This window comes from Vipera ursinii, assembly GCF_947247035.1.
Source record: "Vipera ursinii genome assembly, chromosome: 4".
Classification (NCBI taxonomy): Eukaryota; Metazoa; Chordata; class Lepidosauria; order Squamata; family Viperidae; genus Vipera; species Vipera ursinii.
Window position 1 is genome coordinate 81,236,539 of NC_139514.1, and position 14,087 is coordinate 81,250,625.

The following is a 14,087-nucleotide window of genomic DNA, read 5'->3' on the forward strand; positions in this document are numbered from 1 at the left end:
ATAAATAAAGATATATTAAGCTACTATAAATTTTCATGGCCTTGTAATAAGAACAGATTTGTGGTAAATTTGGTTAAGTGAATAGTTACTTTCAGCCCTTAAACTAATATAGAAACCAATTTCTTAGAGTAGCTTTAACCACAGTGTCCCTAATAGCTATGTATGTTTTCTTTCACAGTTGGTTTCAGTTCTGATGGTTCCTATCAGATTTTGATAGGAAAACTATGGAAGAAGCAGTTGATCAAACCTCTTATGGTCTTTATTTTGCAGTAAATGTTTTTATTTACTGTGAATATTTATTAGCAATAAGTGTTTTATTTTCCTCATTATTTGTTTCTAAAGTTTATTACATTTATATTTCATTTTCTTCTAGACACTCACGGCATTGTATAAAGTGTACTTCTCCATTTCCCCCCCACAATAGCTTTGTAATGTTTGTTGGGCTGAGAGAGAAGGACTGCTCCAAAGTCACTCATCCACTTAATATGGATTTATTATATTTTGGTAGAAGAAAGTTTTACCTGATTAAAGGGAAAAAAGCATATTTATACAGAGGAAATATTAGGGAAGACTAGACAGATATTTACAAATGATCAAAAACCTTCCCCCAGAACATAGCATGGTAGATAGCTGTGTGGGAGAGAGATGTGAATTGCATGGTTGGAGCAGCCTTTGAGGTTGCTTTTCCTCGTCTCATAAGGCAGGAAAGGAGCAGCCTGTTGGAATGAGCTCTAAAATGTTCTTTTGCTCGTGCCCTGCTTGAAAATTTTCCCAACTGTAGACTCCTGATAGATAGAAAGGGTTTTATGGATTGCTTCCAGATGGTAGAATTGGCTTCCTTTGGACTTGTCATTTGTAACTAGTACCCATTCTTTCTGCTTTCAGATTGGATGACAAGTTCTCTTTCATCCTTTTGAAGTGCTTGAATAACAGCTTTGGTTTTGGTATAATTATATATATCTTACGGTGTGAGAAAGTGTAAATTAATATGTCAGAAGCAGTCATGTTTAATCAAGTTAACTAAAAAAAGTCCAGCATTTATCTTGATTCTGCCCAATGCTTCATCTTGGTCTGCTAAAATACTCTAATTAAATACTGTATATCTTGTTTTGAACAGTGTGAAATTTTGTACATTTTGTTTTGAGCTGCATGAAATGTGGGCTTATTTAAAAGAGTGCTAATTTAAAGTCTAGATGTCAAATGAAAAAGCTATAACTCAATTTACATTATGCTCCAGATGCAGACATGGTATAGGTGTACACTAACTTGGCACCAGACTAGGCAAACTAGATTGTATAGCAAAAAAGCAGTTGCAGTGTGAGCAATTTTCAACTTCCTACTGACTTTCCCATTGATTGGAAAACAGGAAAGAGTGGAAATTATGATCTGCAACCATGGCTGACTGTAGTAGCGCTACAGTGACCACAACTTTGCTAATATAAATGGTGTGAAGATCTTCAAAATTTCAATCCAATGGAAATAATGGGTCCTGGATTTTGGACACATTCTAAGTTAGCCCATTTGAGGTTGTCTTGTGATGCCCCATTTTGCCCAATTGATGATTATAAGCAGACAAACAGGAGAGTTTTAGTAATATATATACTATATAACAGAATAGATGGAATATTAGAAGTTCAGTTTTGTTCTGTATAGTTTGAAGTTATCTCTTTCATAAATATTTCTTACAAACTACATTGTCCTCATACTTCACCATTCATCTCATCCCTGGCTCACATTTTTCTTTAGCTGTTTCAAATTACAATTTGTGTTGTTCGTATTTGCCTAACCAGTCTTGCTATATGAACATTCTACAATGAATGTCTCATGATGATATCTGACTGGGATCTACTGAACTCCTACTGGACACTTTTCGTTGTTGCTGGAACACTTTCTTTTCTTTGTTCCTGGTTACTTTCCATGGATATTTTGATTTAGGCTGCAGGAGAAGTTAGATTCCTAACTTCCACAGAGGTGCCTACTGAGGCATTTCACAATGCATTGTTTTTGTATACCTAGGTCTAGTGTTGTTTTGGAAAGTGTTAGACCTGTTTTTAAATACCGTATATACTTGAGTATAAGCCGAATTTTTCAGCCCACTTTTTGGGCTGAAAAATTCCACTTCGGCTTATACTCCAGTCAACAAAAAAACTTACCGAGGACTTGTGCGCGGCCGAGGCTTTGGTGCTTCCGGGATCGCGCGCACCTCTCCCAAGCCACCGCCATCCGGAGACCTGCTGAAGTTTGGGGAGGTTTAGGGAGGCGCCCAAACCTCCCCAAATGTCGGCAGGTCTCCGGACCTCCGCGCCTTGCCTGCCTGCTTCTTTCCGCAGCGGAAAGAAGCAGGCAGGCAGGGCGCGGAGGAACGGAGACCTGCCGACGTTTGGGGAGGTTTGGGCGCCTCCCCAAACCTCCCCAAACGTCGGCAGGTCTCTGTTCCTCCGCGCAGACCTGCCGACGTTTGGGAAGGTTTGGGCGCCTCCCCAAACCTCCCCAAACGTCGGCAGGTCTCCGTTCCTCCTGCCGACGTTTGGGGAGGTTTGGGCACCTCCCCAAACCTCCCCAAACGTTGGCAGGTCTCCGTTCCTCCGCGCAGACCTGCCGACGTTTGGGGAGGTTTGGGCGCCTCCCCAAACGTCGGCAGGTCTCCGTTCCTCCTGCCGACGTTTCGGGAGGTTTGGGCGCCTCCCCAAACCTCCCCAAACGTCGGCAGGTCTGCGCGGAGGAACGGAGACCTGCTGACGTTTGGGGAGGTTTGGGGAGGTGCCCAAACCTCCCCAAACGTCGGCAGGAGGAACGGAGACCTGCCGACGTTTGGGGAGGTTTGGGCGCCTCCCCAAACGTCGGCAGGTCTCCGTTCCTCCTGCCGACGTTTCGGGAGGTTTGGGCGCCTCCCCAAACCTCCCCAAACGTCGGCAGGTCTCAGTTCCTCCTGCCGACGTTTGGGGAGGTTTGGGCGCCTCCCCAAACCTCCCCAAACGTCGGCAGGTCTGCACGGAGGAACGGAGACCTGCCGACGTTTGGGGAGGTTTGGGGAGGTGCCCAAACCTCCCCAAACGTCGGCAGGTCTGCGCGGAGGAATGGAGACCTGCCGACGTTTGGGGAGGCGCCCAAACCTCCCCAAACGTCGGCAGGTCTCTGTTCCTCCGCGCAGACCTGCCGACGTTTGGGAAGGTTTGGGCGCCTCCCCAAACCTCCCCAAACGTCGGCAGGTCTCCGTTCCTCCTGCCGACGTTTGGGGAGGTTTGGGCACCTCCCCAAACCTCCCCAAACGTTGGCAGGTCTCCGTTCCTCCGCGCAGACCTGCCGACGTTTGGGGAGGTTTGGGCGCCTCCCCAAACGTCGGCAGGTCTCCGTTCCTCCTGCCGACGTTTCGGGAGGTTTGGGCGCCTCCCCAAACCTCCCCAAACGTCGGCAGGTCTCAGTTCCTCCTGCCGACGTTTGGGGAGGTTTGGGCGCCTCCCCAAACCTCCCCAAACGTCGGCAGGTCTGCGCGGAGGAACGGAGACCTGCCGACGTTTGGGGAGGTTTGGGGAGGTGCCCAAACCTCCCCAAACGTCGGCAGGAGGAACGGAGACCTGCCGACGTTTGGGGAGGTTTGGGCGCCTCCCCAAACGTCGGCAGGTCTCCGTTCCTCCTGCCGACGTTTCGGGAGGTTTGGGCGCCTCCCCAAACCTCCCCAAACGTCGGCAGGTCTCAGTTCCTCCTGCCGACGTTTGGGGAGGTTTGGGCGCCTCCCCAAACCTCCCCAAACGTCGGCAGGTCTGCGCGGAGGAACGGAGACCTGCCGACGTTTGGGGAGGTTTGGGGAGGCGCCCAAACCTCCCCAAACGTCGGCAGGTCTGCGCGGAGGAATGGAGACCTGCCGACGTTTGGGGAGGCGCCCAAACCTCCCCAAACGTTGGCAGGAGGAACGGAGACCTGCCGACGTTTGGGGAGGCGCCCAAACCTCCCCAAACGTCGGCAGGTCTGCGCGGAGGAACGGAGACCTGCCGACGTTTGGGGAGGCGCCCAAACCTCCCCAAACGTCGGCAGGAGGAACGGAGACCTGCCGACGTTTGGGGAGGTTTGGGGAGGCGCCCAAACCTCCCCAAACGTCGGCAGGTCTGCGCGGAGGAACGGAGACCTGCCGACGTTTGGGGAGGCGCCCAAACCTCCCCAAACGTCGGCAGGTCTGCGCGGAGGAACGGAGACCTGCCGACGTTTGGGGAGGCGCCCAAACCTCCCCAAACGTCGGCAGGAGGAACGGAGACCTGCCGACGTTTGGGGAGGTTTGGGCGTCTCCCCAAACCTCCCCAAACGTCGGCAGGTCTGCGCGGAGGAACGGAGACCTGCCGACGTTTGGGGAGGTTTGGGGAGGCGCCCAAACCTCCCCAAACGTCGGCAGGAGGAACGGAGACCTGCCGAGGTTTGGGGAGGTGCCCAAACCTCCCCAAACGTCGGCAGGTCTGCGCGGAGGAACGGAGACCTGCCGACGTTTGGGGAGGTTTGGGGAGGCGCCCAAACCTCCCCAAACGTCGGCAGGTCTCCGTTCCTCTGCGCCCTCCCTGCCTGCTTCTTTCCGCTGCGGAAAGAAGCAGGCAGGCAGGGCGCGGAGGTCCGGAGACCTGCCGATGTTTGGGGAGGTTTGGGGAGGTGCGCGCGCACCTCCCCAAACCTCCCCAAACGTCGGCAGGTCTCCGGACGGCGGCGGCTTGGGAGAGGTGCGCGCGATCCTGGAAGCACCGAAGCCTCGGCCGCGCGCAAGTCCTCGGTAAGCTCCGGGCGGTCACTTGCTTCGCGTCTCCTGAGGGAAGGGGGGGCGACTGGAGCGGGCGTGTTTCCTCGCCTGCTGGGCGCCGCGATTTGCCCGGGGAACGTGCGGGCCCCGAATGGCAGCGTGGAGCGAGGAAGCGGACAGCCAGGGCTTCCCCGAGAGCCGCGGCCACACAGGGTATTCCTGTGTATTCAGGCTTGCAAAATGGCGGATCGAGCCTCTGCTGGCGGCAGAGGCTTGCAGAACGGCAGATCGGCTTATACTCGAGTCAATAACTTTTTCCAGTTTTTGGGGGTGAAATTGGGGGTCTCGGCTTATACTCGAGTCGGCTTATACTCAAGTATATACGGTACATGTTTTCAAAGCTGAAGAGCCAGCGCTTGTCCAAGGACGTCTCCGTGGTCATGTGGCCGGCATGACTAGACGACAGAGGCGCATGGAACGCTGTTACCTTCCCACCGTAGTGGTCCCTATTTTTCTACTTGCATTTTTACGTGCTTTTGAACTGCGAGGTTGGCAGAAGCTGGGACGAGTAACAGGCGCTCACTCTGTTACGCGGCACTCGGGATTCGACCCGCCAAACTGCCGACCTTCTGATCAACAAGCTCAGCGTCCTAACCCACTGAGCCACTGCATCCCTCATTTATGTGTGTGTGTGTGTGTGTGTGTGTGTGTGTGTGTGTGTGTATGTTTATATATATAAACCATTTCTTCACAGATTCTCAGTCATCCACGTCATAGTTATCCCAAAGGTGCTTTTTCACAGGGTAACTGGACTTTCTTGTTTTTCTTTGAAGATGTTTTGCTTCTCGTCCAAGAAGCTTCATGAAAAAGCACCTTTGGGATTCTTTACAGATAATTGGTTTAAACTGGGAAAGAGCCAGATTTTGCCAGAAATGTTTTGCTGGTTCTATTCCAAATGACTACATTACAGGTTTTCAGTTCTTCCTGCTGATAAGGGTGTCATGTGGCCATGGTTACTACTATTGAGGTGGGAGTTGTGGGGTTACTTTGTATATTCCATAGCACAGGGGTCCCCGGTCCGTGGATTGGCACTGATCCACAGCGTACCAGAAACTGGGCCACGCAAACAAGTGAAGCCCCATCCATGGGATGCCTCTAGTCCGTGAAAAAGCCTTTCTCCGTGGAGCCAGACCCTTGTGCCCAAGAGTATGGGGGCTGCCACCGTAGCATACTTGTGAGTGCTGGTGGCAGCTATGGCCATTTGTTGTCAGCACTGTATTTTATTGCTGCACAGTGATTTGGTATCAAGCTGATCTAGCAGTAAATAAACAGGCACTAGGTTTAAATATAGAAAAGTGTAAGAACCCATTGTAGAATAATTTCAGCAACTGATGTATATCTGATGCAAGATTTACATATAATGAAATTTGGGTACACATTTTTGTATCAGTGTGGATTAGAAACTATATTATTTTTGGAAAGAAGGAATGGCTTTGGTAGTCTCTTATCAAGCTGCTTGCTTGTAAACATTTTGAGATCTGACTATCATGTATGAGTTACTTGGGAGCTGGCGTGAAATTGACAAATATCCTACCAGTTTTGTCTTGTAGTGTGAGTGACTACCGTACTTCTAAATGCAACCAGTGAATCAGAAATGAATGCTTCAAAGTTTCTTGCAGCTCATCCACTGAATCTATTGACCTGTCACTTGAATTGTTTTTGAATATAGTCCTCCTGGCAGACCAATAAGTCTGTCTCCAAAATAGCTTGGCTGACAAGTGAGGCAGAGGACAGTCTTGATCTGAATTAAGAAGGAACTCCCTTGAGACTTCATGTGAGCTTCCTCCAGCTTCAGCCTGCATACTTCCTCTGCCTCCCCAACTGATTGTGCATCTGTGAACAAGCTTTGAATTGATGTAGGACTCATCTTTAAGGGGACAGTTTTTGTTATCGGATGCCAGTGTAATGTATAATAATAAAAAGGCCACTAATTTCAAACAATTTAAAATAAAACACTGAGCTATGTGTTAATATGCTACTTTATTTTTAATTAAAGCATTTGTGTGTTTTAGCTTGATTTTTTGTCAGATACTGGTGGTTCTTGCTTCCTTATACCAAAAATAAGGAACTTAACAGCAAAAGTTGATCTCTTAAAGAAAACTCAAACATATGCTCCTTTTTATATAAAATTCATGTGGCTAAAGATTATGCTAAGCTTAAGCTAGCATAGCACTGTGTGTAACTTTTTATTTTATATATTGCATTTTGGATTTTTATTTTATGAAACATCCAGTTGAAAGTATGAAATTTCTATTTTGAGCTTGACGTGCACTCTTTGCAGCATTTTGGAGGCATTTTGCCTCCACAGCCCGCATACCTACTCACAATAGCTCTGAAACAAAATGTCAAGTCTTCCAAAATGTGCACTATGTCCAGTTTTACATTTAAAACACTACTTTATTATATTTTTCACTTTAAATGTTTCAGAATGAAGAGTTTTGCATATCCTTAGATTCAGTATTGGAGAATCCAGGAAACAAGTGCTCAATTTGTAGGGAACTGTTTGTGTTGGCTGTCAATTAATGCCTTTACTTTTTGTTTATTCATTTGTCTTTGTCTTTAACAAAACTTGTACAATAATTCACTTGAAAAACCTTTTGACTGGGGTTGGACTCAATCCTAAGAAGGGAGCAGGGTATTAAAAAAAATCAGGAGAAATAATAGTTCATTAAAGTAGCTCTATTTTGTAGATTGAGACCATTTAATGTGCCAAGGTTTTAGTAAATAAATCTACAGTAAACCTTGGGTAAAATCAAGTTAAATGATCCACTTTAATCATAGTTGAGTCAAGGTTTAGGTTCAATCACAAATTAGCTCTACCTATATTGAGGTTAACATGTTTTCTGAATGTTGCTTATTTTAGTAGTCATTGATAGAATATACTGTTATAGTTTTATATCTTGAAGAATAGAGGTTTGAATTGGTGTTATAATTTGAAAATACCATTTATTCTGAAGGTATTTATAAATATTCATATTGATTTTGGTTTCTCAGTTCTCAAGGGAATATATTAATTGTAGTTTGCATTTTCCCACTTTTTAAATTACAGGAAATACAGGTACATCTCGTTTAGCAACTGGTTTGCAGTTACAACAGTGATGAAAAAATAACATACTGTACTGGCAATCCTAACATTCATGACCTTTGCAGGTCTGTAAAGCAAAGAAAAGTTGAAGTAAGATCATAAGCACAGTTGCAGTTTTACTTAGTTGCTTTACTTAATGACCAGGTTGCTGGTCCCAACTGTAATCTCTAATCACATTTATTATTTATACAATTTTACCTGTGTAAAAAGTTCAAGGACAATTGTATTTTGAACACATTTGCAATGTTTTTTCTAAAGACTGCAAGGAATGTCAAAGCAACTAAAAGCATCTGGTTGTTTTCCCAATTAAGTAGAATCTTATTGATCCTTCCCAAGTTGATTCTTTTTCTCCTGCTGATGAACAGCAGATTTTGGCACCAAAACTGGTTATTTGGTGGCTCTGCTTCCAATTTTTGGAAGAGGCGAGTAGGAAGAATTCTGTCAACACTGCAACGACCTGAACTGAAGCCATTTTCACTTCGTTTTCGGTTGCTACATATTTAAAAAGAAGGAGGGAGGGGGTATAGTTCTGAGTTAGTCAAAACAATTTCATGTATGGGAACCAAGGTCATTACTGGTAGCATTTTGTTGAGCTGGAGAGCTGGGAGGAGTGCCCACATTTTCTACTAATTGGTGAATGTGATTTATGACATCTAATTGGGGTGGGAATTGCAACTTGTAACTTTGTGACCAAGGGGAGGGGAATTTAGTCTTGGGTTCACCTTTGTATGTGCTGTTATTTTGTAGCCAAATAAAAATGTTCTTTGAGGAAGAATTCTTTGCCTTGAAGTTCTTTTAATTGATCTCACCCAGCGGAACCATGACAAATTCAAGACACCTTCGGACGATTGTGCACCGATGGAGAAGAGCGGGTCTTGATGGCTGTAATTGTTAGTTGGAATGTCTAGTCCACGGGTCAGCAACCTGCAGCTCCGGAGCCGCATGCGGCTCTTTGAGCCATCTCCTGCGGCTCCCAGCCGCCCAGTGCGCGCGCACCTCTTCGAACGGGCAGTGGTGCACGCGCACCTCTCCAAATGGAGAGTGGCACCGCCCGTTCCGAGAGGTGGACACGCACCTTTCCGAAGGGTGGAGGTGCGCGCGCACCTCTCCAAGCCGCCGCTGTCCCGTCCGGAGATCTGCCGCGTTCACGGCAGCTGTGCAAACGGGATGGCGGTGGTTTGGAGAATGCACGCGCACCTCTCCCAAGCCGCCGCCGTCCGGAGACCTGCTGATGTTTGGGGAGGTGCGCGTGTACCTCCCCAAACGTCGGCAGGTCTCCGTACCTCCGCGCGAATGGGCAGCGGCCCCGCTTGTTGCGAAAGCTGCCGCGGCCCGTCTGCAAAGCTGCCGCTTTCGGCAGCTTTGCAGATGGGCCGTCGCCGTCGCGCAACCGGGAACCGGTTCCATCACACATTAAAAAAAAGGCAACCGCGCGTGTCCGCGCATGCGCAAGAAACTTTTTTGCGCATGCGCGTGCATGGACGCACGCACGCGGCTCCCACTTTTTTTAATGTTTGATGGAACCGGTTCCCACTGGCTCTTTTCCTTTTTCGGGTTGCCGACCCCTGGTCTAGTCTCTTCCCACCTTTTCTCTTAGGCAGCTGCTTATTTTTTTTTCTTTCTTAAGCATGCCTGTGTTTTAATTGCAATTTTTTTTCCTGATCTTTCACTGTTTATTGTTAAATTCCCAAATACTCTTGCCTTAAGGAAGTTCGCAGTGAAAAATATTTTTGGGGCAGTGAAAGTCATCCAATTAGACCTACATTTACACAGGATTACAATACAATTTTTTCTCTTTCTAGTTTTTTTTAAAAAGAGTCTTGATATTTATCTCTTACTTTTTGATGGGAAAATTCCCCTTTCTTTAACCCTGGGGTGGTGGTGGGGAGAACTTTCCCTGCGGATGCTGGGTTATGACTTATCTGCTTCTCTTTTCATTGAAAGAACAAAATGTTTCTCATGCCTCTAAAAGGAGATACTGTAGTTTCCGGTATAAGACTACTTTTTAACCCATGAAAATCTTCTCAAAAGTCAGGGGTCATCTTATACGCCCGGTGCTGAAAGTTTAGGGACAGGGCTGGCTGGAAAACCTGGAGCGGATCTCCCATTTAGTCTGCGCAGGGAAAGCGGGACCAATTGGAGTAGAAGCTGCAGTCTGTGATTTTTTACAGGCTGGGGTCTGGGCGTCTTTCCTTCTAAAGTTGAAGAACAGCTGTAGTATATCCCAACTTGAAAGGCAGGTGGGGAAGGCAGCAGCCAGAGCAGTGGCTTAGCTCTAAGGAAACATTTGACTCAGGAACTGGGCGGGCTGGCTGGAAAACCTGGAGCGGATCTCCCATTTGGTCTTTTTGTTAAAAAAAAATCCCATTTATATCCTGCCCTTCTCCGAAGACTCAGGGTGGCTTACAATTTAAAGCACAAATCATGTGCTTAGCAATAGCCTTCATTCTGTGTATATGCCTGTTTATTAGGGCTTTCACACACACACCCAAGCAGCATTATTACAAAGTCAGCTTATTGCCCCCAACAATCTGGGTCCTCATTTTACCTACCTTGGAAGGATGGAAAGCTGAGTCAACCTTGAGCCTGGTGGGATGCGAACCTGCACTAATTGCAGGCAGCTTGTGTTACTTAAGGCTCTGCGCAGGGAAAGCTTTAGAGTGAATTAGGAAAAGTGAAAAAGTGAATTAGGAAAATAGGGAATGGTTGCTGGAATCAGGGGCTGCCGCAAAGAAGAGGGAGTCAAGCTATTCTCCAAAGCACCTGAAAGCAGGACAAGAAGTAATGGATGGAAACTAATCAAGGAGAGAAGCAACCTAGAACTAAGGAGAAACTTCCTGACAGTTAGAACAATTAACCAGTGGAACAACCTGCCTCCAGAAGTGGTGAATGCTCCAACACTGGAAGTTTTTAAGAAGAGACTGGACAGCCATTTGTCTGAAATGGTATAGGGTTTCCTGCCTTAGCAGGGGGTTGGACTAGATGACCTCCAAGGTCCCCTCCAACTACTACTACTACTACTTCTTCTTCTTCTTCTTCTTCTTCTTCTTCTTCTTCTTCTTATTATTATTATTATTATTATTATTATTATTATTATTGTTATTATTATTATTATAGTTTAATCCACTTGCACTGTTTTATGTTTACATGTTTGATGACAAACAGCCTTATGTTTATAAGTGACAGTTTTCCTACTAAGCACCTGCATGTCATAAGCATTTGAATTAAAATTACCATATTAAAATCAAATCTGATGTTTTTAAATTTTTATTTAGTGTGCGTTGGAAGAGGGGTAGTCTTATACGGCGACTATAGACCAAACCCTATAATTTAACAGGAAATGTAGGGGGTCGTCTTATACGCCCAGTCGTCTTATACGCCGGAAAATACGGTAAATTTGGAGGGGGAGTCAATTGAAAAATAAATGGTCTCCAATTTACAGGTTTTATTTGAAAATGTAAGCAAAAAATGTGATAGGTCAATAATAGTTGTGCAAACTCAAGATAAAGCAGGAAGTAGTTGTTGGACTTGATTTGCAAATTGATGAATTAGAAACTCATTTGCTGCTGTCAGATGTGAAGAAGAAAGTATTTGGTTTGAAAAATATAGATAATGTATGGCAGGTCAGCTGGGTTGCAAATTTTGGACCTGCTTTGCAAGAGGAAAAGCTATTGTTGCAATAGATTTGTTAGTATTCAACTAGGGGGAATAATATGCGCTTTTGTCTTTTTTTATTCACTTTTTAATATTTTTGTCTAATATTTTTTGCAAAAAAGTAGAATCTTGTCTTATTGATTTGTTAGGTAACTTGCATTTTTTTAGGTTTGAATTATAGAAATAGCCTAAGGATTAGATAGTTTACTGATCTGTCAGTTGAGAAAACGCTGTAATCATTCAATTGCTTAAATTTGTACTTATCCTATGCAGTTGTATGATGTAGTTCACAAATTGTTATACTATTATACTATTAATATACAGTATAATATGGTTTGGTTGCTTTTTGCTTACTGAATTTGTAACAGTTTAACCACAGTATATTTATATGAGACATGGTACATTTACTTATTACAGCTTTAGAAATCTATATTGTCACCTTAAGCCAGATAGCATGCATTATGATATTTCTTCCTCATTGGAATAGTCATGATATATAACTATTGATTGTCATCTTTAATTAGTGAATACTTGTATTAAATACTTCTACATATGATGAAACTATTTTTAAATAGTGAGTTTGAAAGCAGGTTGAGTTTTCTCTTTTAAAAAGAGCTCTCATTAATCTATTTTTATTCATTTTCATTCCAAATCCTAGACTGTGCCAGTTTCATATTCATTGCAATAAATCTGTTATGATTTTGAAAATACCTGCCTTCTTTTTTATAGAATCAGAATGACTGCCCAAGTTACTCTGGAAGATGCTTTGTCCAATGTAGATCTCTTGGAAGAATTGCCACTGCCGGATCAACAACCATGCATTGAGCCCCCACCATCATCGTTGCTTTATCAGGTATGATTTTTGTTAAAATAAATATTTGCTGGAAAATGTAATACTTAAAAGTATTCTAGATTAACACAGTGGAATCATTTTTTTCATGATTATTCATTGTTTTGTATTATTTTTCATTCCATACAGCCAAATTTCAACACCAATTTCGAAGACAGGAATGCATTTGTCACAGGCATTGCAAGATATATTGAACAAGCAACTGTTCATTCTAGTATGGTAAATATATTTTCTATTAGATTTTAATGTCTTTACAGTAACAACAATCGACATGTTTTATAGCGTAATGAATTTCCTTCTGGAGGAGCTTGATTATAGTAGCAAGCAATAAGGAATTAAGTTTGTGCATTTGCTTCATCTAGAAATATTTCATGTATTTAGAAATTATTTGTAACTATATGATGATAATATTTATTTCATACTGTAAATATCTTTTCTTAGCAATGATACACAATTATCAACTGTTCTAGGAATTTTTATGTATTTTCATGTGATCAATAATAAATTTTTTAGCATTGTGGGAAACAACTCCAGAGTTCTTTAAAGGAAATGGCATGAAGTGCCAGTTTAAGCATTTTAGCCATTTAAATAGGAATGTAATACCCAGTGAATTGTTGGTAGTTATTGTAGTTATTGTTGGTAATCCATTGGTTTTACTAGTGTCATTACTCAGCCCATAGCTGTAGCAAAGTGGAAGCAAATCTAAAGCTTCTTCTAGTCAATTACTTTTGCAGGTAGTCTCTTACAACCAGACATACTTGAATAGAAAAAAAAGATTGCTGGAAATGCAGCCAGGTTAAAAGAGAGAAGAAAAGACAAAGGCAGAGAATAAACTAAGTCAGAGTCCAAGAAGTCAATCCAAGTGTCCAGGACAATGTGCAGGATTACAGGAACACAATCAGTCAGAAGGCAGGCCCACTTGACAACAAAAGTTGATTATTAATCTCTGAGAGCTTTTTTGTATAGTCTCTCACTTCTGTACTTCGTCTTTGTGTACAGTAACAATATAACACAGTTGGAAGGAACTTTGGAAGTTTTCTAGTCCTATAGGACAGGGGTGTCAAACTCAATTTCATTGAGGGCCGCATCAGCATTGCGGTTGCCCTCAAGGGGCCGGGTGGGTATGGCCAGGGTGGGCGTGGCCTACTGGGTGGGCATGGCTAGTGTGTTTGGCCTACTGGGTGGGTGTGGCCAGCTCTACATCGTTCGCATCAAGGGTGCCTATGGGGGCCTGGGCAGGAGTGGGACAGATCTGAGGGTCTCTGGCAGAAGCCAGGGCCAAGGCAGTGGGGGCCGTTTCCTCACTGTTTCCAGGATGGCTTCGCGGGCCACATGAAACCACTTTGTGGGCCGGATACTGCCCCCAGGTCTTGTGTTTGACATGTCTGCTATAGGACATACCTAGCACTACTGTTCTTGTAGGCTTGAGGAAATTGTATTAGAGCCTCTGGCTTACAAGACCAACTCTTATCATTGAAGCAGTGTAGAAGTTTCAGGAATATACTGTATAAGCTAATGCAGTCTTGGTACCTCTTGTTTTTTCTTAGATTGAGTTACTTATGAGAAGTGTAACACTACAGTATAGGTATGATTCTTGTTTAGGATATAAAATGGTCCTTAACTAAAATGTGGAAAAAAAACCTCTGAAAAAGTGGCAGAGGTAGTTGTGACAATGATACATGTTTTGTGCAGATTCTCTCCTTGGCACCTCCAGTTTAAAA

At 44.3% G+C, this 14,087-nt stretch overlaps 1 protein-coding gene across 3 annotated transcripts in view; it reads left to right on the forward strand.

Moving 5' to 3' along the window:
* The window catches only part of LOC310639671 (cytoplasmic FMR1-interacting protein 1), a 158,686-nt gene that overhangs the window by 85,621 nt on the left and 58,978 nt on the right, over positions 1-14,087 (forward strand). For 2 of the 3 annotated variants that reach the window (XM_083361491.1, XM_083361492.1), the window contains exons 2-3: positions 12,246-12,369; positions 12,496-12,585. In XM_083361491.1, coding sequence (XP_083217617.1) covers positions 12,246-12,369; positions 12,496-12,585 — 214 coding nt within the window. Of the gene's footprint in view, positions 1-7,826; positions 7,953-12,245; positions 12,370-12,495; positions 12,586-14,087 lie in introns of all 3 variants that reach the window. The other variant, XM_083361493.1, reaches the window with a different exon arrangement.